The 22,206-nt window shown below is 44.0% G+C and overlaps 1 protein-coding gene across 1 annotated transcript in view; it reads right to left on the bottom strand.

The window, feature by feature from the left end:
• LOC110168505 (C-terminal-binding protein 2-like) overlaps positions 1-22,206 on the bottom strand; it is a 69,432-nt gene that overhangs the window by 26,901 nt on the left and 20,325 nt on the right. The window contains exons 2-3 of the mRNA XM_055149905.1: positions 6,469-6,623; positions 297-441 (exon numbers count right to left, since the gene is read on the bottom strand). Of these exons, the coding sequence (XP_055005880.1) occupies positions 297-441; positions 6,469-6,623 (300 nt within the window). The remainder of the gene's footprint in view (positions 1-296; positions 442-6,468; positions 6,624-22,206) is intronic.

Here is a 22,206-nt window from a genome sequence, read left to right as displayed (position 1 = left end):
ACGTTTCTCATTTATAAAAAAACGGTGTGTATGTTCAGTGTACGGCTGCCTCTCCGTATATTTTTTTAAGTTTTGCAAAGCTCGTTTTAACTATTGTTGAGGCGACGTTTTTATAAGCGAGGAGCACAGCAGCTTCAAAATCAAAGTCAAAACTCAGGTCACGCCTCCCTGAACTCGGGGAGAAGCAAATTGCCGCCAAAATCGGGCAAATTCTCCTGTAGTGTGTGGAGCGGCCTTTAGGCAACTGAGCGTACAGCACTGGCCCCGCCCCCTGGCCCCAGACCCCGCCCACACACCGAGCTCGCCGGCCGCCTTGATGTCGATGTTGTCGTATCCGCTCCCGATCCGGATGATGATCCTCAGAGCTTTGAACTTCTCCAGGTCTTCTCTGGTCAGGGTGATGGTGTGGTACATCATGGCCCCCACCGCCTCGTTCAGAACCTGCAAATAAACCAGAGACACAAGAACCCGAGGTCAACCAGGTGAGAAGATTTCCATGGAAACAGGGAGTTAAAATCGTACTGAGGAACATTCTCCTTGGAATTAGGTGAGTTTAATGCCAGACTGTGGAAGATTAGAGCCAAAGGAACCAAGCTCACAGTGAGGACACGCGTTTTTCATCTAAAAATATACTTCATGTTGAGTAAGTTTTGACAAAAAAGTTCCACGATGGGGCTTTAATTCTAACAATGATACCTACACAAACACACTGGCATGACTCCCATCCTCCTGTATCACTGTTCGGACGGTACAAAAATATCAAAATATCGATATATCGTATTGTTTTTTGTGATGATACAGTATCGATATCGTGGGCTGCTGTTTCGATATACTGCCAAGAGTATTTTTTGGTTTATTTTACTAAATTATTTTGTTATAGAGCTACAGTTTTGTTGTTTGTTTAGGGGAAGGAAACTCGTTTATGCGACACATTTGACATTTTCACAGTTTTGATGATTAAAATGTTTGTGTTTCATATGAACTTGAAGAAGAGGTTTAACAAAGACTTTTAGAAGAGAGGAGTGATGCAAAACAGTTCGGCGGGGGACACATTTTGAACTCATTGCGGGAGCGGGTGGGTGGGATGATAAACTGCAGTCCCGCAAACTAAATATGTAAAGTAAAACATACAAATGATTCATGTAAGCATATCATGCATCATTTGTGCTGGATATTTTATTTGGCATTAATAAAAACATTTTTAGCAGCCTAAATTTGTGGAAATGGTCTAATCTCACACACATTTTAGACAATTCTTTTCCGCTTCTCTGTGTTTAGAGCTTAAAGGTTGTACAGAGGATTTTTTTTTTAGTTTCAAATTGTCAATGAAAGTTTAAAATACCATTACAGAGATGCAGCAGCTTTGTAATTATGATGACCAAAAAGAATGAAAATCTATCAACTGTGGACGTAGTGAGGCCAGATAAACATCAGCCAATAGAAAACGAGGCTGCCTCATTTTCTATTGGCTGAGGGGTTGTCAATCAAACTCCCTACGTTTCTAGTGTAACTGACTCGCCGGGATTATGTAGTTTACGCAGCGGTTCTTAGAGGCTTTTTCAAACTGTAGCTTCCACACAGTTCACTCAAAGTTTGTCGCGATGGCGGACGAGAATCCACGACCAGTTCGCCACAAAAGAAAGTACATTTTTGAAGTTGCTGAAAGATGAAGAGAAGTGGAAAATGAGCAAAGCCAAACTGAGGTGATTCTTGGAGATCTCTTCCAGCGATGGCGCGACTGAAGCAGACGAAGGGACTAAAAACTGACGCATCGGTCACTAAATTACTTCTAGACAGGTCACTTCAACAGTAATTCTTGAACGCGCACGGCTGTAAACAAGCGTGATTTCTAGAGTAAAGAGGCGGGAGGAGATGTTTCTACTGAGGAGCTGTGGAGGAGGAAGGTGGTGTCACGCAGGCACAACATTAAAAAAATCCTCTATACAACCTTTAAGAAAGAAAACGTCTCCATCTTGGGGGATTTGTCGCAGATGCAGGTGGGAGCGGGAATGAAAATAAATAAGGTACCTTGTCCCACGCAGACCTCGTTTAGTATCATTTAGTATATCGAATATCGTATCGAATATCGTATCATATCGTATCATATCGTGGCCTAAGTATCGAGGTATGTACTAGGGGTGTGCAAAAATATCGGAATATCAATATATCATATTGTTTAATGTGATGATACAGTATCGATATCGTGGGCTACTGTATCGATATTTCACCAAGAGGATTTTTAGGTGTGTTTTACTAAATTATTTACAGCTACAGTTTTGTTGCTTGTGGAGTGAAAGGAAACTCATTTATGCGACACATTTGATATTTTTACTGTTTTGATGATTAAAATTAGTGCTGTCATGCGATTAAAAAATTGAGAGATTAATTAATTATGATCTGTAATTAATTAATCTAAATTAATCTCTTTTTAATCTCACCTAAAAATTGCTGAGAAAAGCTTCAATTTGAGGTATTTTCATTTAAATTCATTATTACATTATTGTGGCAGATCAAAACACTGATATAGAACAAAAAAAAGTGACTTTAAAGTCATTTATTGTTTAACAAACTTTAACAGATGCAGTCACTTACATTCCACAGTATCATCATTATTGTTACTGTTACTAATCTGCAGTGTTGGGAAGGTGACTTTTAAAATGTAATCCCCTACAGATTACAGATTACAGATCCCAAAATGTAGTTTGTAACTTAATACATTTAATTACTTAAAGTGAGTAACGTAATTTGAATACTTTGGATTACTTGATATTGTCCCAACAACACATAAAAACAGATTTTATAATAAAGCAACTCGCATACAGAAACAGTAAAGTTTTTAAGTAAGAGATTAAAAATGAGATTAACGCGATTAAAAAACATAACGCGCTAAATATGACTGTAATTAATTAATCGCAATTAACGCGATAATTTGACACCCCTAATTAAAATGTTTGTGTTTCATATGAACTTTGCACATGAAGTGGTTTAACAAAGAGTTTTAGTATCACAGCCACGATTTAGCCTTTATTTTTTATTGAACCGTATCGAATCAATTTGAAATATATCGTATCGAATAGAAAGTGCACTGTATCGAGGTATGTACCATATTGTGGCCTATGCAGATGTGTTTTTGTGTCAGATGCCCTCCCAGATGTTGTGGTCTGGTTGGAGAAACACAAAAATCATCAAACATTTGTGGATTTACTCGGTATTAAAGCGTCCGAAAACAGATTTTAACCCCAAATTCATAACCACAAACTAAATAAATCGTCTTTTATTTTTTAATCAGATGTTTTTACGACGCGCCGCGGAAACCAGACGAGCTCCAGTCGTGTTTTTTTTTTTTTTTTTTTACAAGTGATTGAATAGAAACGCTTCTCACATCTCGTCTCTTCTCAATTATCTTTATGCAAATCACTTCAGATGAACGCGCGGAACAGCGAGAGCCCGAGATAAGAACGGCAACAGATATTGTGTTTTTCTTTATTACAAAAACACCGGCGCTCTGAGATGGAAGATAGAAGAACGCTCGTCGAGATAAACACAGTAATAAAGTCGTGCGTTTAAATGAGCCTCGTGTTTTTGCAGAAGAGGTTTTCGTATCAGAGATCAGCAGGAAGAGGAGGAGCACGAAGAGACCGAAGGGAAATTAGACGAGTAAAATACAGCCACACACGAATACGGTTTACAACATGAGAAGATGTTTTTATTTACTTTCACGGTGAGAAAATTGGGGGTTAAATTTCCGAGCGACACAACATAACATAAATAGCAGTTTTAGTACACTTCGTCTGGATTTTTTTCTTAATTTTGCTTTTAAAACTGCAAATTTTACCCCCAAATGAAGTGTTATACATCCTTTTTTCCGAGTACATCCTGTTATTTCACTATTAGATGCTGTAGTTGTGTCATATGGATGGAATAAAATAGCCTGATTCATCACTTCGTTTCACTTTGTGGAAACCGTCTGACCTCGCTGCATTAGGATTCGTTCGCTCGACAGTAGGCGGGTACTTTTTTAATTTAACCAATCGCTGTTGTTTGGTCGTGACATATGTAATGCTCCAAATCCTGTAGGAAGAAGGACAGTAACGTCTTTCCTCTTGATAAAATTCACCAAACATTCTCTTTGTTTCAGCTTTAAATCCTCGATCTCGGGAATCACTGATAACACAGAATGTTTGTCTCTTCACTGATTGGCTGGTGACCAGACTTGCACTTCAGGGGTTTTTACAAACTGTCTAGTGGATTCTGATTCCTGACCTTGTCGCTGGAGAGAAACGAAATTAAGCGGAGGCACTAGGTGGCACCAGACTGACTAGTAATAAAAGCTACAGGACCAGAAATACAAACAAAAAAATTCACATTATTTCATACAAAACACACAGCATGTTTAAACAACTTTTTGGACATAAAAAAAATGCTTAGATGCTTGTAAAATAATGTTTATGCCTGCTATACCGACATGGAATGTTCTGTTTTTCATGTTTTTAAGAAAATCTGAGCCATAATCACAGGAGTGTCAAACTCATTTTGTTCCGGGGGTCGTATCCAACCAACTTTGATCCTAAAGTGTCCGGATCAGAAAACTCATGTCATATAAACCCCAAAAATAACAATAAGTTCAAATATTTGTGCAGAGAAACACAAATCTTTTTAAACTCATGAACTCTTTCTTTTACAAAATATTATAATATTATGAACAACCTGAAACTTTAAGAAAAATGTAATTTCAACACAAAGTTTTAACATGAACTTGTCTGTAAACAGGAATAAGTCCATTTTTGTTGTAAAATCCTGCACTCGGCTCCACTTTTCTCATGTTGGACATTTTTCTGATGAGGGTGTCACGGTCAACAGTCAAAACGATCGTCCTTTAAGAGCGTTTGGAAAGAGACAAGTCTTCATTTGTGCTGCTCTGGTGGGAGGGGCCACGTACAGAGACGCTGGAGACGCTGCTGTGATAAACACCACAGAAAATTAACAAGATTTTAATAGAAAATATAATTAAAATATTTGAGTAGAAAATCAGCCCAGGGCCGGATTAAAGGTCTTGGAGGGCCGGATCTGGCCCCCGGGCCGTATGTTTGACACTCCTGCTTTAACACAGCTCACATCTGGAGTGAGACGTTTATCCTGTTTTTATTCAGATTCACCGGACTGACCCACAGACCACAGCACCAAACTCCTGGACGTGTTTTTGTCACTTAAATTAATTTTGATTCCAGCACAGAGAAAAGCACGGACCCATGGAGCTCGACACCTTGTTCTGGTTCCAGAAGCAAAATTCCCATTCATTTTTCCCATGAACATAAACTGTCAAATATGAATAGTTCAAAAAACTAAATACCATATTTTTCGGACTATAAGTGGCACTTTTTAGGGGAAATTTATTTTATAAAATCAGGGACCAGGAACAGACATTTCATCTTGAAAGGAAAGTTCTAGTAATAATAACAACAGAAGAGAGAACAACAGACTGTTAACGTCACATATGAACAGTTCTTCAGATAAATATAACATAAACAACAGAACAGAACAAGTTTATCAAACTCTCCATCTCACTCCAAATCACTGAACAACTGCTGCGCAACTTCTGTGTCACTGAAGTCCAGGCTTTGTCGTCCAGTGACTTCCAGGAAAGTTGCGCTGCAGACCCGCCCGCTTCCTGTGAGTCTGTGTTCTCCATCCTCTCACTCGCTCTAAACTTTCTTTCTGCTGCTCGTTTATAGTTTTCTGCTGAATATTTCACGACTTACAGCAGGACAGAGGCTTTTTCTGCAGGAGACATTTACAGAAAACTGACACACAAGTCTAGAGCCTCTCACACCTGTCAGTCTGAAATTTTTAATCTATAAGTCGCACCTGAGGATAAGTCACAGGAAACAACCAAACCATGAAAAAAAAGTGCCACTTATAGCCTGAAAAATACGGTAGTCACATTTTTATACAAAGCTTTTCCACCTTCAAATCTCTCAAAGCATTTACACTCACATTCACACACCAGAGCACAAAGGCACTGGGGGCGAGGGGGGTTTAAGTGTCTTGCCCAAGGACACAACAACAACAACAGTACTCAGGGGCGACTGTAGCTCTGTGCGGCGTTTATCCACTGATCTGAAGGTTGGCGGTTCGACATAAACATCATCGGTTGAACATCAGATCCACTGACCTACAGGTTGGTGGTGCGATTCCAGCTCCTACAGATGAATGCTGCCGTTGTGTCCTTGGGCAAGACACTTAACTCACCTCGCACCCAGTGTCTGCGCACACTGGTGTATAAATGTGAGTGTGAATTGGTGAGTGGTTATTTGTTGTAAAGCGTTTTGTGACCATTTATCATTTACCGTTTAAAGTGTGGGAGCTGGAATCGCACCGACAACCTGAACGAATAAGAAGTCTACTTCCAGAACCCGGTCACGGTGGGTCGTTCTGGTGGCCCGTGCGCGCGGGAATAGAACCCTGTACCTTCTCGTGGATCTCCTGCGTGGACTGAGCGTCGCAGAAGGCCACGGTGGCCAGGTCTTTGAGGATGGGCATCTCCACCGTACAGTCTCTGCCGTCCAACAGCGCCACCAGCGGGCGAGGGTGCAGCGGCCCGTTCATGATCTGAGGACGGATACCTGCCGAAGAGCACAGAGGAGGAGGAGGTTAGTGAGGAGCGAGGACGCCGACACTGCGGAACATTTTAAAGCGTGTTTAAAGACACTGGTCACATTTTTAAAAAACACTTTTCCACTTTCAAGGCCCAGAGCGAAACTACTCACCCACATTCATTAACCAGAGCACAGACACTGGGGGCGAGTTAAGTGTCTTGCCCAAGGACACAACAACAGCACTCACTCAACCAATAATGTTGTATGGGAGCGGGATTCAAACTGCCAACCTTCAGATCAGTGATAAACACTCGATCAACTGAGATACAATCATCACATTATTAAAAACACTTCACATTGAACTGATCAGATTCGTCTGTAGCCACGTCTGCCCTGGGACAGACTCTCCCATCACAGTCACACAGTCACACAGGTGAGGGAAGATAAAGTGCCTTGCTCAAAGACAAAACCACAGTAAGTGTGTAATGCTGAGCCCAAGAACTGGACCCCAAAAACAGACGTGTCGTACAATATAAATGTAAATATTTATAACATTTATAACAGAACGAGGCGCTCGCCTCCTCAACAGAAAACAACGTTTGATACTCACTTTATCAAGGCAGAGTTTCAAAAACTACTAGTAGAAGTAATAATAGCAGCAGTAGTAGTAGTAGTAGTAGTAGTAGTAGTAGTATTTATTTATTTATTTATTTATTTATAAGGGAAGCCCCTTGACGTGTAACAACTCGTAGTAGTAATAATATTATTAGTAGTAAAAGTAATAGTAATAATAGTAGTAGCAGCAACAGTAGTAGTACAAAGTACTATTTGAAATAATATGAGCCAGTTTGTCTGGATGAGGCCAAGACAAACGGGTTTGAGGTTTTTGAGGCTTTTGGTCCCTGGGCCACAGTTTGGACTCGTCTGGATTAAAGACCTGCACAAAACCTGCACAAAACCTGCACAAAACCTTACAAAACCTGTACAAAACCTGCACAAAACCTGCACAAAACCTGTACAAAACCTGCACAAAACCTGCACAAAACCTGCACAAAACCTGCACAAAACCTGCACAAAACCTGCACAAAACCTGCACTACTGCGGTTTTAAAAAAAGTACCACAACCTCAACTGACTCTGAGCTTCACCTGCAAACAGAGACAAGTCCAAGTCTACATCAGGTCTAAACCAGGACTAAACCAGGACTAAACCAGGACCAAACCAGAAATAAACCAGAAATAAACCAGGAAATAAACCAGGACTAAACCAGGACTAAACCAGGACTAAACCAGGACTAAACCAGGACTAAACCAAGACTAAACCAGGACTAAACCAGAAATAAACCAGAAATAAACCAGGACTAAAACCTGGACTAAACCTGGACTAAACCAGGATCAAACCAGGAAATAAACCAGAAATAAACCAGGATCAAACCAGGACTAAAGCAGGACTAAACCAAGTCTACACCATGACTAAACGAGGACTAAACCAGGACTAAACCAGGACTAAACCAGGACTAGTCATCACATCCTCAGTGTTTGTTGTGTGTTGTTCTTCTAAAATGGATCGTTTATGGATTTTAACAGGTTTAAACGTTTCCATGGTGATCACGTCTAATTTAAGCCTCCATAAAAATGAAAATGAGGTTTTCCAAAACGGCTCCAAAACCGAATCTGGGTCGAGACAAACAGATTCAGGAAAAAAACAGGATCAACGTGACAGTAACACAGAGAGAACCTGCAAACACTGAACTGAGAGAAACGAGGAGTTTAACCCACAACCTCCTCACTGACAGGAGACGGGCTAACCACTCTGCCACAGTCACACGGCCCTGATCCCGTCCAGTTTCACCAAAACACACAAAAAACACGACTCCGGAAACAGAAGTGGAAACAGACGTCTGGAACTCTTCACTTTTTGTTCTTTAAATATTAAAAAGGCAAAAAATGCAGCTACACCGTTAAACACTTTTAATTCTGCTCAAAAAAATAAATAAAAAAATTTAAAAAAGTTTAAACCTGGAGCTGTGGACGATGCTTTAAAGGCGTATTGTGTAACTTTTCGAGTGGAGGTGTTTGTGTTTTGTCTGGAATGTTTCACAGTCTGGCATTAAATTAAAATAAATTAAATAAATTAAATTAAATAAATTAAATAAAATTAAAATTAAAAAAAATTAAAATAAAATAAAATTACAGAAAATTAAATAACATAAAATTAAATAACATAAAATTAAAAACAAAACAAAACAAACAAAAAAATAATAAATAGAATGTTATTAGAACCTAAACCAGGACTAAACAAGTTCCAAACCAGGACCAATGCAAGTCTACATCAAGACTAAACCAGGACTAAACCAGAACCAAACCAGGATCAAACCAACACAACCAGGACTGAACCAGGGCCAAACTAAAACCAAACCAGGACTAAACAAGCGCTAAATCGAGACTAAACGAGGACCAAACCAGGACCAATCCAAGTCTACAACAGGACCAAAACCAGGACAAAATTAGGGCCAATCCAGGACTAAACCAAGACCCAACCATGATCAAATCTAGACCAAACCAGGACTAAACCAGGACTAAATCAAGGCTAAACCAGGAATAAACCAGGACCAAACCAGGACTAAACCAGGACTAAATCAAGGCTAAACCAGGAATAAACCAGGACCAAACCAGGACTAAATCAAGACTAAATCAAGACTAAACCAGCAATAAACCAGGACCAAACCAGGACTAAAGCAGGACCAACAAGGACTAAACCATGACTGAACCAGGATGAGACCAGGACTAGACCAGGACTAATCCAGGAGTAAACAGGACCACACCAGGACCAACCCAAGTCTACATCAAACCAGGACTAAACCAGGACCAAACCAGGACCAACCCAAGTCTACATCAAACCAGGACTAAACCAGGACCAATCCAAGTTTACAACAGAACCAAACCAGGACGAAACCAGATCTAAAACCAGGACTAAACTAGAACCAATCCAAGTCTACATCAAGACTAAACCAGGTCTAAACCAGGTCTAAACCAGGACTAAACCAGGTCTAAACCAGGTCTAAACCAGGACCAAACCGGACTAAACCAGGTCTAAACCAGGACTAAACCAGGTCTAAACCAGGACTAAACTAGAACCAATCCAAGTCTACATCAGGACTAAACCAGGTCTAAACCAGGACTAAACCAGGTCTAAACCAGGTCTAAACCAGGTCTAAACCAGGACTAAACTAGAACCAATCCAAGTCTACATCAGGACTAAACCAGGTCTAAACCAGGACTAAACCTGGACTAAACCAGGACTGATCCTTGTCTACATCAGGTCTAAACCAGGACCAAACTGGGACCAAACCAGGACCAACCCAAGACTAAACAGGACCAAACCAATACTAAATCAGGACTAAACCAGAACTGAATCAGGACTACACAAGGATTAAACCAGGATCAAACCAGGACTAAACAAGGACTAAACTAAGATTGAACCAGGACTGATCCTTGTCTAAATCAGGTCTAAACCAGGACCAAACCAAGACCAAAACAGGACTAAACAAGGTCTAAATCAAGACCAAACCAGGACCAATCCAAGTCTACAGAAGGACCAAACCAGGACTAAACCAGGACTAAACCAGGTCTAAACCAGGACTAAACCAGGACCAAACCAGGACCAAACCAGGACCAAACCAGGACTAAACCAGGACTAAACCAGGACTAAACCAGGACTCTAAACCAGGACTAAACCAGGTCTAAACCAGGTCTAAACCAGGACAAAACCAGGACAAAACCAGGTCTAAACCAGGTCTAAACCAGGACTAAACCAGGACTAAACCAGGACTAAACCAGGACTCGTATAAATCCAGTCTTGGTCGCGTCTTGCCTGTAAAACTCGGTCTCCACATGGTCAGAACTTCTTCATCTTCCGTTCGCTCCCGAGTCCAAATTCTGAAAACCTTCCCGAGTTCTGCGTCCTTATTCCTCGCATCCTCGTCCCCTCTCCTCGTCTCCTACTCCCTTAACGATGCCTCCTTCGCTGTCCTCCATGTGTCCTTACGCTTCCGCCCACGCGCCGTTTCGAAAATCGCAGGATCCAAACGGGATTAAGAGATTTTGGTTCGAGCGAAAACGTCCAAAAATGTGAATAAATTTGCTGGTGGACGCGTCTCCTGTCGTCTCCTGTCGTCTGTTCAGCGCCGAACGTGAAACCGCATCCTCTGTTTCCTTTCCTTCCTTCCTTTCCTCTCTCTCTTTCTCTCCTCCCACCCTCTCTCTTCTGTCGTGTTCTGTCCCGTCCACTCCTCTTTTTACCTCGTCTTTCTCTCCTCCCTTCCTCTCTTCTCTCTATCCTTTCTCCTCTTTCTTCTTTCCTCCTCACTCTCTCCTCCTTTCATCTCTCCTCTCTCTCCTTCCTGCATCTCTAATCGATCTCTTCCCTCTTCCCTCTCTCTCTCTCTTCTCACTTTCCCTCCTTTCTTCTTTCTTTCCTCTTCACTCTCTCCTCCCTTCATCTCTCCTCTCTCTCCTCCTTTCATCTCTAATCATTCTCTTCCCTCTTCTCTCTCTCTCTCTTCTCTTACTTTCCCTCCTTTCTGCTTTCCTCTTCTCTCTTCTCACCCTCTTTCCTCTCAGTCCCTCTTTCCATTCTTTCTCTCTCTTCTATTCTATTTTGTATTCTCTCCATCTCTCTCCTTTCTGCATCTCTAATCGATCTCTTCTCTCTCTCTCGCTTTTCTCTTTCCCTCTTTTTGCTTTTCTCATCTCTCTCCGTCTTCTTCTCTCCTCCCTCCCTGTCTCTCTCATTTCCTAATCTCTCTCTCCTTTCTCTTCCTCTCCTCCTCTCTCCTCCCTCTCTTCTCTCTCCTTTTTGCATCTCTAATCAATCTCTTCTCTCTCTCCTCCCTCTCCATCCTTCTCTCTCTCTCTTTCTTTCTTTCTTTCTGGTGGTTTTGCAGAAGTGACACCTTCTGTCTGATAAAACTCTTCTGTTGTGTTTAACAATGAACAGACCACACTTCTTCTTCTTCTTCTTTTTTACTTTATTTTTCTTTATTTTTTTATATGTTTCTTAAGGACAACACAATCACATAATCATGTGATTTTGAGTGTTTTAGCACATGTGCAGTTATAATATCTATCTATCTATCTATATATATATATATATAGATAGATAGATAGATAAATATATATATATAAAATCACTTTTAAAACACGTCCACAACAATCGACAAAAACACTGAAATCTGAAGTGACAAATAATAAAAGAATCAGAGTTCAGATGTTTGTGCAGATTTAAACTTCAGACTGAGACGTTTTGATGCAGAGTCAGAGGAGATTTTGTTGTTTGTGGAGGAAATTCTCTTCATGTTGTGATTTTGATGAAACTGAGAATAATCCTTCAGTCCCAACAGTTGTTATGTGGTAGAAATATAAATTAGTTTTAGTTTTATTATATTATGTTATAGTAGGAGACACGGTGGCTGAGCTGAGCTGAGCACTCATGCCTCACAGTAAGAAGGTTCTGGGTTCGATCCCCGGGTCGCCCAGGCCTTTCTGTTTCTGTTTGCATGTTTCTCCCCGTGTCTGGATGAGTTTCCTCCGGTTTCAACCATCAACCCAAAACATGCTACAGGTCGCGCCTCTGTCAGTTTGCCCCAGGGCAGCTGTGGCTACAACAGAGGCTTACCACCACCAGGTATAGAGTGAATGAATAATGCTCTGTAAAGTGTCTTTGGGGACAAAAGCGCCATATAAATAAAGACTTACTTAGTATATTATATTAGTGTAAATCTGTGTTCAGAGTCTTTAGAGGAGCATAAATATAAACACACCACAACCACAGAGACGATCTCCTCCACTCAAGGTTTTATGTGAGAAAAACATTAAAGTCTCTCAACCGGATAAATAAGACATTCACAGACACAACAAACATCCTGATCGTGTGTCCAGTATTTTTCTCTGACGTTCGTTCACAGAGTTCAAGTCAAATGAAAAGGCTCCAGCTCATTTTTTTCACACCGCGGACATTGAGACAATTAACTGACACAACCAGGTCAAGTTCTCCTTCTCTCCATCCTCACTAGCTCCTCTCTCCTTTCCTTCTCCTCTCTCCTTCTCTTCATCCTCTGTTTATCTCCTCTCCTTTTCCTCTCCTCCCTCTCCATCTCTTTCTCTCTCTCTTCCCTGTCGTTCTCGTTCTCGTGACCCTGAAACTGTACCTCTCCTTCACCCGACACCGTTCACTCTTGTCCCACTTCGGTGACGTCACTGCTCCACTTCTCCACATGAACATTTGACCCACTCGTCTCTCAATCATCTTCACTTCGTCTTTCTGCAGTTTCTCCGCGTCATCGTTTCAGACGGAGTGAGAGGCCTGGAAAACTCTGAGAGATTCACTCCTCAAACCTCTGATCCACAAATGTTTCTCCTTCTCATTATTTGTTCAGGTTCAGCTCCACAAACTCGTCATATTAGTTTTTTCAGTTGGTTTAGTTCTGGACTCTAGACGAGATCGTCGATACAAGAGGCACAAATGAGTTTCCTTCGCGGTGTTCATGTCCCACCGGGACTAGACCAGGGGAAGACCCAGGACACACTGGAGGGACTATGGCTGCGTTCACACTGCAGCCTGAAGTGACCCAAATCCGATTTTTTGTCTCTATGTTCCTGTATCTGATCTTTTAATGTCAGTCTGAACCACACAGATCCGATTTTTTCAAATGTGACCCAGGACACTTGGATATGTGCTCCTGAAACTGATACATATCTGATCTTTTGACATGTGACTTCAGTCTGAACGGCCAAAGTGCATTCATCCACCTACACGTTATCAACAAGACACAAACGTCACTATTCTGCACTGAAGTAGGAGAAAATTGTTCATGACTGAAGTGAAGCACATCACCACTCACCACAAAACACCACGACCAAAAACCTCGTCCTTCTCCTTCTCAATCTCCTCCTTAAAACAAGTCAGTTGTTCATGTTCTGGCTCCGGTACGAGAGGAACTTTAAAATCTCCAGGTGCTCGATGCTGCGTCCATGTTTGGACAACTTCTGTAAACACAGAGACGCTCGCTGCGGTTGACGTCGTCGTGTCTCCAGTGTCACATGTGGGACACTTTTGGACCGTTTAATGTTCACACTGGAGTCACATACAAGTCACATTTAACTGGAAATGTGAACGACCTCGAAAAAACATTGGATTTCACAAAAAAATCGGAATTGAGCGTTAAACCCTGCAGTCTGAACGTAGCCTAAGTCTCTGGGCTGGACACCTCGCGGTTCCCTGGAGGAGCTGGAGGAAGTGTCTGGGGTTGAGGGAAGTCTGGGAGTCCCTGTTAGACTGTCCCTTTGATCCAGCCCTGGATAAGTGGGCTAAAGGGTCAAGTATAGTTCTGCGTCGACTCGCGCGCACTGCCGCCGTCGCCTTGTTGCCGTAGTTTTCTATGCACCGTGAAGTAATTCACCACCAAAACACTAGAGGGCGATGATATCTGTCCATTCATATAAATGGTCTGTGTGACCTGCAGACGTAGAATCTGTGAAAAGTTTAACACGAACAGACTCACCATTAGTACAACATCCCTCTGTCACAGAAAGACACTCATATTCCACTGAGTCGTGTCCTTTTTAAGTCCAACAGAAGCTGAACCATGATCTGTTTTTTAGCTCTTAGTTTATGCAAGAGAACCATGCGGTTTTAAGTTTCCTTTCTGCAAAACGTAAACAAATGTGTCAAACCTGCATTAACGACATTATTTCTCAATGTATATTGAAAGAAAGTAAAGCCGAGTACAGGAGATGTCAGTAGAGCAGTGGTACAGGGGACCGGTCACAGCTCTTATCGTCTGCGTCGTTTCGATGCGTAGTTAGAAAATTTCGGAGGTGCACGTCGGTCGACACAGAGGCTCTGTGTCGTGACTAGGGATGGGCATGATTAATCGATTAATCGATAATTGATCATTAAGAATTTCATCGATTACGTTAATTTTAATCGACAAACCGAATGTAGGTTGCTGTGTGTATCGTGACCAAACAGGTGTGTACATGTAGCTCACAAACAGTGGGTCAGTCTGTAACGAACCGAAGCACAAATGTGGATTTAACGATGATTTGTACAAGAAATTCCACACTTTCCGTTGCGTTGGGACAAGTGTGAGTCCATGTGCACAGTGTATAAAGCAGCACATATGTTTCTGTGTCCAGTGGGAAAAAGTTTTTCCAGGTGAGAGTCGCTCAATGTGGATGACGAGGCCCCGCCCCCCTCCCCCCGTACGCTGTCCTGGTTTTGACAAACACAAATCTGGTCACACTGACCTGTATTCACCTGAGTCATGTCTTTTAATCCAACACAAGTTGAACCACATCAGCGACACAAGAGCTGGAGTTTTATCTTCACTGAGTTTATGTAAATTAGTGATGTGGTTTTAAGTTTTGTTTCTGTGAGATTTGAACAAAACTGAATTAAACACATTATAATGTCAAACAGCTGATGTGGCTCTAGAGTCGTTATGTTTATATGTCGTAAAGTTGAATTTATTTATCCAGATTAGTGCAGATAGTAATAATAATGATGATCATTTTAATATAAAAACGTTAATGATTAATCGATCGTTAATTCTTCCGACGATCGATTAAGAAGATTTCATCGAATGCCCGTCCCTGGTCGTGACGCAGACGATTTGACGCTGGACTGTAAACTGACCTTATGTACTGACAGATAAGACGCTGAACTTTGTGCCAGCGTCCGTCTCCTCATTCACCTGTGCAGGATTATTCTCCAACACGTGACTCCTGTAGTAACTTCTATTTCTGTCCCCAACTCCAAACACAAGGACATAAGCTCCTCACAGAGATCAGGAGTCTAACCCACAACCTCCTGAGAGTCAAGAGGAGGAGGAGGAGGAGGAGGACACGGGCTAACCACTCTGCCACAGGAACAGACACTTTCATATTTAATTCATAAAACCAAGAAAGAACATAAACAAAACAGAGGAGAAGTGTCTTGCTCAAGGGACACAAGAGGAAACAACAAACCAGAGCGAGGATCGAGCTGACAACCTTAAGATTAGTGGTTCACGTTTGACTATAGAGCCGTGTAGTACTGGTTTAGTCCAGGTTTAGTCTGGTTCAGTACTGGTTTAGTTCAATTCTGGTTTAGTTTTGGTTTAAATTCAGTTTAAGTTCTGGTTGAATCCTGGTTTAGTCCTAGTTTAGTTCTTGTTTAGTTCTTGTGTAGTCCTGGTTTACATCCAGTTTAAGTCCTGGTTTAGTTCTGGTTCAGTTCTGGTTTTGTCTTGGTTTAGTTCAGTTTAAGTCCTGGTTTAGTTCTAGTTTAGTCCTGGTTTAGTTCTGGTTCAGTTCTGGTTTAATCCGGGTTTAGTACAGGTTAAATCCAGTTTAAGTCCTGGTTTTAGTCCTGGTTTTGTTCAGTTTAAATCCAGTTTAAGTCCTGGTTGAGTCTAGGTGCAGGTTTGGAGTCCAAGTTAAAGACTAGAGGAGTTTAGTCCAGATTAAGTCCTGGTTTAGTTCTAGTTTAGTCCAATGAATCAAACTTTAAAAGAGATCAGGGTTAAAACAGCATCGAAAATCAGATTCTAACCTGGACCTGGTTTAGTCCTGGTTTAGTCCTGGTTTAGTCCTGGTTTAGACCTGGTTTAGACCTGGTTTAGTCCTGGTTTAGACCTGGTTTAGACCTGGTTTAGTCCTGGTTTAGTCCTGGTTTAGTCCTGGTTTAGTCCTGGTTTAGTCCTGGTTTAGTCCTGGTTTAGTCCTGGTTCAGTCCTGGTTTAGTCCTGGTTTAGGTTTAGTCCTGGTTTAGTCCTGGTTTCCTGGTTTAGTCCTGGTTTAGTCCTGGGGTTTCCTGGTTAGTCCTGGTTTAGACCTGGTTTAGTCCTGGTTTAGTCCTGGTGGTTTAGTCCTGGTTCAGTCCTGGTTTAGACCTGGTTTAGACCTGGTCCTGGTTTAGACCTGGTTTAGTCCTGGTTTAGTTTACCTGGTTTTAGTCCTGGTTAGTCCTGGTTTAGTCCTGGTTTAGTCCTGGTTTAGTCCTGGTTTCCAGTCCTGGTTTACCTGGTTTAGTCCTGGTTTAGTCCTGGTTTAGTCCTGGTTTACTGGTTTAGTCCTGGTTTAGTCCTGGTTTAGTCCTGGTTTAGTCCTGGTTTAGTCCTGGTTTAGTCCTGGTTTAGTCCTGTTTTCTGGTTTAGTCCTGGTTTAGACCTGGTTTAGTTTAGACCTGGTTTAGTCCTGGTTTAGGTTTAGTTAGTCCTGGTTTAGTCCTGGTTTAGTCCTGGTTTAGTCCTGGTTTCCTGGTTTAGTTCCTGGTTTAGACCTGGTTTAGACCTGGTTTAGTCCTGGTTTAGTCCTGGTTTAGACCTGGTTTAGTCCTGGTTTAGACCTGGTTTCCTGGTTTAGACCTGGTTTAGTCCTGGTTTAGTCCTGGTTTAGTCCTGGTTTACAGATATAAAGACACTTGTGAACAGAACATAAAGTTCAAACCTTTAAAGTGGAAATTCACGTTCTGTCGTCTAAAGAAACAGTTCTATATTTGACCTGAAGTTTAGCTGAGTGTTTTCCTCTCCTCCGTCTCCTCCCCCCCCCTCCATCCCTCCATCCCTCCATCCCTCCCCCTCCATCTCCTCTCTCTCTTTTCCTCTCTCTTTTCCTCTCTTTCTTGCCTCTTTCTTTGATGGTGACAGGTTTAAACATAGAGCAGATGCATCAGACACAGGAAGAGTCTTATTTTAACAGGGACACACACACACACACACACACACACACACACACACACACACACACACACGCACACACACACACACACACACACACACACACACGCACGCACGCACACGCACACGCACACACACACACACGCACACACACACACACACACACCGAGCCCGACCTGACAGAGCCCATGTTTCACTGCGCTTCTGACCAAAAATAAAACCCAAAATGTCGTTTTACTCGTCTCAAACACAAACGGAGCTGCAGTTGTGTTTTATTTCATTCACACGTTTCACTCACAAACTCTGCACATTTAGACCCAAACTGAAAACGCTCCACTAAACACTGGACGTGTTATAAACAGAGTTGGGAAGGTGACTTTAAAAATGTAATCCTCTACAGATTACAGATTACAGATTACATAAACCAAAATGTAGTTTGTAACAGAATTACATTAAATTACTTAAGGTGAGTAATGTAATCTGAATACTTTGGATTACTTGATTTACTGTAGAGAAGCAAAGACGAGGAAATCTTCACATAAGAAGTTTTGTCTGATAAAAGAAAATAAAAAGTCCAGACTTTAACCAAATTAAAAATATTATTGATAGAAAACGAGGAAACACGTCCACACAGCAGGATTTAGTCCTGTTTGAGACATAGTTTAGAACTGGTTTAGTCCTGGTTTAGTCCTGGTTTAGACCTGGTTTAGACCTGGTTTAGTCCTGGTTTTAGTCCTGGTTTAGACCTGGTTTAGACCTGGTTTAGACCTGGTTTTAGTCCTGGTTTAGACCTGGTTTAGACCTGGTTTTAGACCTGGCCTGGTTTAGACCTGGTTTAGACCTGGTTTAGACCTGGTTTTAGTCCTGGTTTTAGTCCTGGTTTAGACCTGGTTTAGACCTGGTTTAGTCCTGGTTTATCCTGGTTTTAGACCTGGTTTAGACCTGGTTTCCTGGTTTAGTCCTGGTTCAGTCCTGGTTTAGTCCTGGTTTAGTCCTGGTTTAGTCCTGGTTTTAGTCCTGGTTTAGTCCGAGTTTAGTTTCCGAGTGGAATTACCGAAAAAAAAGAAAAAAAAAAAGAAAGGGATACAGCCCAAAATGTGAAAACAGGAAAATCCCGCCGTGTAATCCATTTATTTCAACAAAGTAACTGTAATCCAATTACCACTCACTGAAACAGTAACTGTAACTGAATACAGTTACTCATCATTTGTACTCTGATTACATACATGTAATCTGTTATGGACAGGGTGCAGGTCTATGCTGCGTCCGTCTGATCCAAGATCAGTTCTGGACTAAATGACGGGTGAACGTTTCACTCTGACCCTGTTGGACGTCAGTCTGTTCAACATCTGAACTCTGTGACGTCCAAACACGTCTCCCAGTCCACAAACTACTGCCGGACGTGTCGCTCAGCCCCAGCGTAAACTGTACGACCAAATCACAGAAATACTTCATAGACAAATACTCGCTATAATGAAGAAATATTTATGTGAAAAAATTACCCTTTGACCCTTATTGGTCAGATCCTGTATCTGCCTTTGTATCCATCCTGTATCCACATGTGTCCTTATATCTGTGAAATCCTCATTGGTCCAGGTCTAAACCAGGTCTAAACCAGGTCTACACCAGGACTAAACCAGGACTACACCAGGACTACACCAGGACTACACCAGGACTACACCAGGACTACTAACCAGGACTAAACCAGGACTACTAAACCAGGACTAAACCAGGACCAGGTCTAAAACCAGGACTAAACCAGGACTACACCAGGACTACTACTACACCAGGACTACACCAGGACTACACCAGGACTAAACCAGGACAGGACTAAACCAGGGACTAAACCAGACTAAACCAGGTCTAAACCAGGTCTAAACCAGGTCTAAACCAGGTCTCTGGACTAAACCAGGACTACAGGACTAAACCAGGACTAAACCAGGACTACACCAGGACTAAACCAGGACTAAACCAGGACTAAACCAGGACTAAACCAGGACTAAACCAGGACTAAACCAGGTCTAAACCAGGTCTAAACCAGGTCTAGACCAGGTCCGTGTGTGTGTTCTAGTCTCTGTGCTCTTGTTCTTGTTCTGATCCACGTTGTTCTAAACACATTCAGGAAAGGTTCTGCTCTGTCCTGAAAATGGGATTTTTTTTTTGAATCGATACCTTCAAAAACTGAAGATCTAGTTTCAATTCTCGTTTTGGTATCGATTAGTATCTGATTTTCAATACTTTTTAGAGCCGTACACTCTCCTCATTTATTTGAAAATAAATGTTTGGGTCTGATGGACCCGCCCCAAGAGAGCGGGAAGGAAAAACAAGTCTTCAGGTCAATGTGACGCTGAGGGGACATGGGGGACACAGGAGGACGCTGAGGGGACATGGGGGGACACAGGGGACGCTGAGGGGACATGGGGGACACGGGGGGACACAGGGGACAGAGGGGACGCTGAGGGGACACGGGGGACACAGGGGGACGCTGAGGGGACACGGGGGACGCTGAGGGGACACGGGGGGACACAGGAGGACGCTGAGGGGACACGGGGGACACGGGGGACGCTGAGGGGACAGGGGGACACAGGAGGACGCTGAGGGGACATGGGGGACACGGGGGACTGAGGAGGGGGACATGGGGGGACACAGGAGGACGTGAGGCGACATGGGGGGACACAGGGGATGCTGAGGGGACACGGAGGACAAGGAGGAGCTGAGGGACACGGGGGACACGGGAGGCGCTGAGGGGACATGGGGACACGGGGGGACACTGGGGGACACGGGGGATGCTGAACGGGGGGACACGGGGGGACACAGGGGGACACTGGGGACACGCTGAAGGGGACAGGGGACACAGGGGACATGGGGGGACATGGGGGACACAGGGGACGCTGAGGGGACACGGGGGACACAGGAGGACGCTGAGGGACACGGGGGGACACAGGGGGATGCTGAGGGGACACGGGGGACACAGGGGGACTGAGGACGGACAGGGGACACGGGGGGACGCTGAGGGGACACGGGAGGGGACACAGAGAGGGACGCTGAGGGGACGGGGACACAGGAGGACTGAGGGACGGGGGACACAGGAGGACGCTGAGGGGGACATGGGGGGACACGCTGGGGGGACAGGGACACGGGGACATGGGGGACACGGGGGACGCTGAGGGGACACGGAACTGGGAGGGGACACACAGGGGACACAGGGGACGCTGAGGGGACACGGGGGGGACGCGGGGGAGGGGACACGGGGGGACACAGGGGACGCTGAGGGACACGGGGGGACACGGGGACGCTGAGGGGACACGGGGGACACGGGGGACGCTGGGGGAACACGGGGACACAGGGGACGCTGAGGGGACACGGGGGACACAGGAGGACGCTGAGGGGACACGGGGGACACGGGGGACACAGGAGGACGCTGAGGGGACACGGGGGACACGGGGACACGGGGGGACACAGGGGGGACGCTGAGGGGACACGGGGGGACACGGGGGGATGAGGGGACACAGGGGGACACGGGGACACGGGGGACACAGGAGGACGCTGAGGGACACGGGGGACACAGGGGGACATGGGGACACAGGAGGACGCTGAGGGGACACAGGGGACGCTGGGACGCTGAGGGGACACGGGGACACAGGGGGGGACACAGGGGGAGGACGCTAAGGGGGACAGGGGGACACAGGAGGACGCTGAGGGGACACGGGGGGACTGAGGGGACGGAGCTAAGGGACACGGGACACAGGAGGACGCTAAGGGGACAGGGACACAGGAGGACGGGACACGGGACACAGGAGGACGCTGGGGGACAGGGACGGGGGACACAGGACAAGGGACGCTAAGGGGACACGGGACACAGGAGACGCTACGGGGGACGGGACACGGGGGAACAGGGGGACACAGGAGGACGCTGAGGGGACACGGGGGACACAGGAGGACGCTAAGGGGACACGGGACACAGGAGGACGCTGAGGGACACGGGGGACACAGGAGGACGCTGAGGGGACACAGGAGGACGCTGAGGGGACACAGGAGGACGCTGAGGGGACACGGGGGACGCTAGGGGACGGGGGACACGGGGGACACGGGGACGCTGAGGGGAACAGGGGACACAGGAGGACGCTGAGGGGACACGGGGGACGCTGAGGGGACAGTTGGACCTGAGCCCGTTTCCTGGATTTGTGCTTTTCAAAAACAACACTCAAGTTTTTCTTCCAAAATAGAATCACTGCGAAAGCAAAAACTCAAACCAACTTCCTCACAACAAAACTCTGAACTTTATCTTCGTGAATGTGGATTATCGGACGTAACAACAACCAAAATATTGTGATATCGTATCGTCAAAAGCTTCGAATCTCAAGTCTCTTTGCTTAAATGAAGAGTTATGATGCAGCAACAGCTAAAAAAACAGAGGGAACTACATAGACCATGATCCTTTGCTCCATTTCAGTGCAGACGACATCAAGTAATAACAGTTCTGACACTTTTAAGTCTTAGTTCTTTGGATTAAGTCTTGTCAAGGTGTTTTAAGAGGAAAAAGTAGAATATTAACTGTTTATTTCGCCTCTACACATCACAATAAACAAAATGAAAAAAAAAAAAAAAAAAACAGATAATGATTTGTTTTTTCAGTTATTTGTGTTTAAATGAAAAATGGAAAAAACAGATAATGAAAATTTCCCGTTTCCGTGACTTAAACTGAGATGTCGGATTGAACCAGAACTAAACCAGGACTAAACCAGGACTAAACCAGGACTGAACCGTTTTCAGTCCTGTTCTGGTCCCGGTCTCAGTCCTGGTCTCAGTCCTCGTCTCAGTCTCAGTGTCAATCCTGGTTCTGATCCCAGTTTCAGTCCTGGTCCTGATCCTGGTCAGGTCCAAGTCTCAG

The sequence above is a fragment of the Boleophthalmus pectinirostris genome, unplaced genomic scaffold, assembly GCF_026225935.1.
Source record: "Boleophthalmus pectinirostris isolate CB_2022bp ecotype Guang Dong unplaced genomic scaffold, ASM2622593v1 HiC_scaffold_14, whole genome shotgun sequence".
In the NCBI taxonomy this organism is placed as follows: Eukaryota; Metazoa; Chordata; class Actinopteri; order Gobiiformes; family Gobiidae; genus Boleophthalmus; species Boleophthalmus pectinirostris.
Note: the sequence above shows the minus strand (reverse complement) of the source record. Positions and strands in the feature narration are given on the sequence as shown.